This window comes from Buceros rhinoceros, unplaced genomic scaffold (assembly GCF_000710305.1).
Source record: "Buceros rhinoceros silvestris isolate BGI_N320 unplaced genomic scaffold, ASM71030v1 scaffold34226, whole genome shotgun sequence".
Classification (NCBI taxonomy): domain Eukaryota; kingdom Metazoa; phylum Chordata; class Aves; order Bucerotiformes; family Bucerotidae; genus Buceros; species Buceros rhinoceros.
In genome coordinates, this window is record NW_010417468.1 from 1 (window position 1) to 1,080 (window position 1,080).

Sequence of the window (1,080 nt, forward strand, 5' to 3'; positions counted from 1 at the left end):
CTCATCCTCCATGGCCACCTTAAAGGAAGAACTGCTGTGCCCCATCTGCTACGATCCGTTCCGGGAAGCCGTGACGCTCAGCTGCGGCCACAACTTCTGCAAGGGCTGCGTGAGCCGCTGCTGGGAACACGGGTCTCACGTGTGCCCCGTCTGCAAAGTAGCCTCCTCATTCGATGACCTTCGCATCAACCACACGCTCAACAACCTGGTGGAGATGATCCTCAAGGAGGAAGGGCAGCGGCGAAGCCAGGTGGCCACCCTTTGCCCCCTGCATCAGGAAGAATCCAAATTGTTTTGCCTGGAGGACAAGGAGCTGGTTTGCTTCACCTGCCAGAGCTCCGAGCAGCACAAAGGGCACAAGATGCGGCCGGTGCAGGAGGCAGCGGCTGATTTTAGGGTGAGGGATGATCCAGGAAAAGGGAAGGGGGGACCCATGGCACGGGTTGGCACCTCAGGGCATCCAGAGGGGTGCAGCCCGCTCTCGCCCTAGCACCAACTTGCCCCAGCGCACACGGTGTTGGCTTGTGTGTAGCACGGTTGTACCTGCTGGCGTGCCAGGCTCGATGACGAGGCGACCACGCTGCGAGGGTGGGTCCCTGTGGGAGTGCCCCTGCGTGTAGCTGCCCCACGCTCTCCCTGCCTAAGAACTACCCGGTGCCATCCCATCCCCCAGGGCACGGTGGTTTTTGCTGTGGGAAAGGGGAGCATGGTGATCCCCCAAGGGGCTTGGCCCTGTGCCCGCCTTCTCTCTACTCCTTCATCCTCGGCTGGGCTGGATCCGGTCACGCTGGTTGTTGCAGCAGCACCTCGTGGTTGAGAGCCTGTTTGGGATGGGGTTACACAATTCCTTCAGGACAGGCTGCGTGGGGAGGAGGAGGAGGAGGAGGAAGAGGAGGATCCAAGTCGCAGAGCCCCTCAGTTTTCCCCATGCGAACGGGAGCTGCTACAGCAGAATACCGAGACCATGTGACCAGAGACGACACGCTGTGTCAACAGGCAGGGTACTGCCCCTCACCCCGGCCTCCACCCGTCGGGGAGGAGGACAGGTAAGTCGGCGGGTCCACGAGGAGCCATTTCTGT

General features: G+C 61.5%; 1 protein-coding gene across 1 annotated transcript in view; it reads left to right on the plus strand.

Moving 5' to 3' along the window:
• The first annotated feature begins 10 nt into the window (after nucleotides 1-10).
• TRIM35 (tripartite motif containing 35) overlaps nucleotides 11-1,080 on the plus strand; it is a 4,186-nt gene continuing 3,116 nt past the window's right edge. The window contains exon 1 of the mRNA XM_010138218.1: nucleotides 11-397. Within this exon, the coding sequence (XP_010136520.1) occupies nucleotides 11-397 (387 nt within the window). The remainder of the gene's footprint in view (nucleotides 398-1,080) is intronic.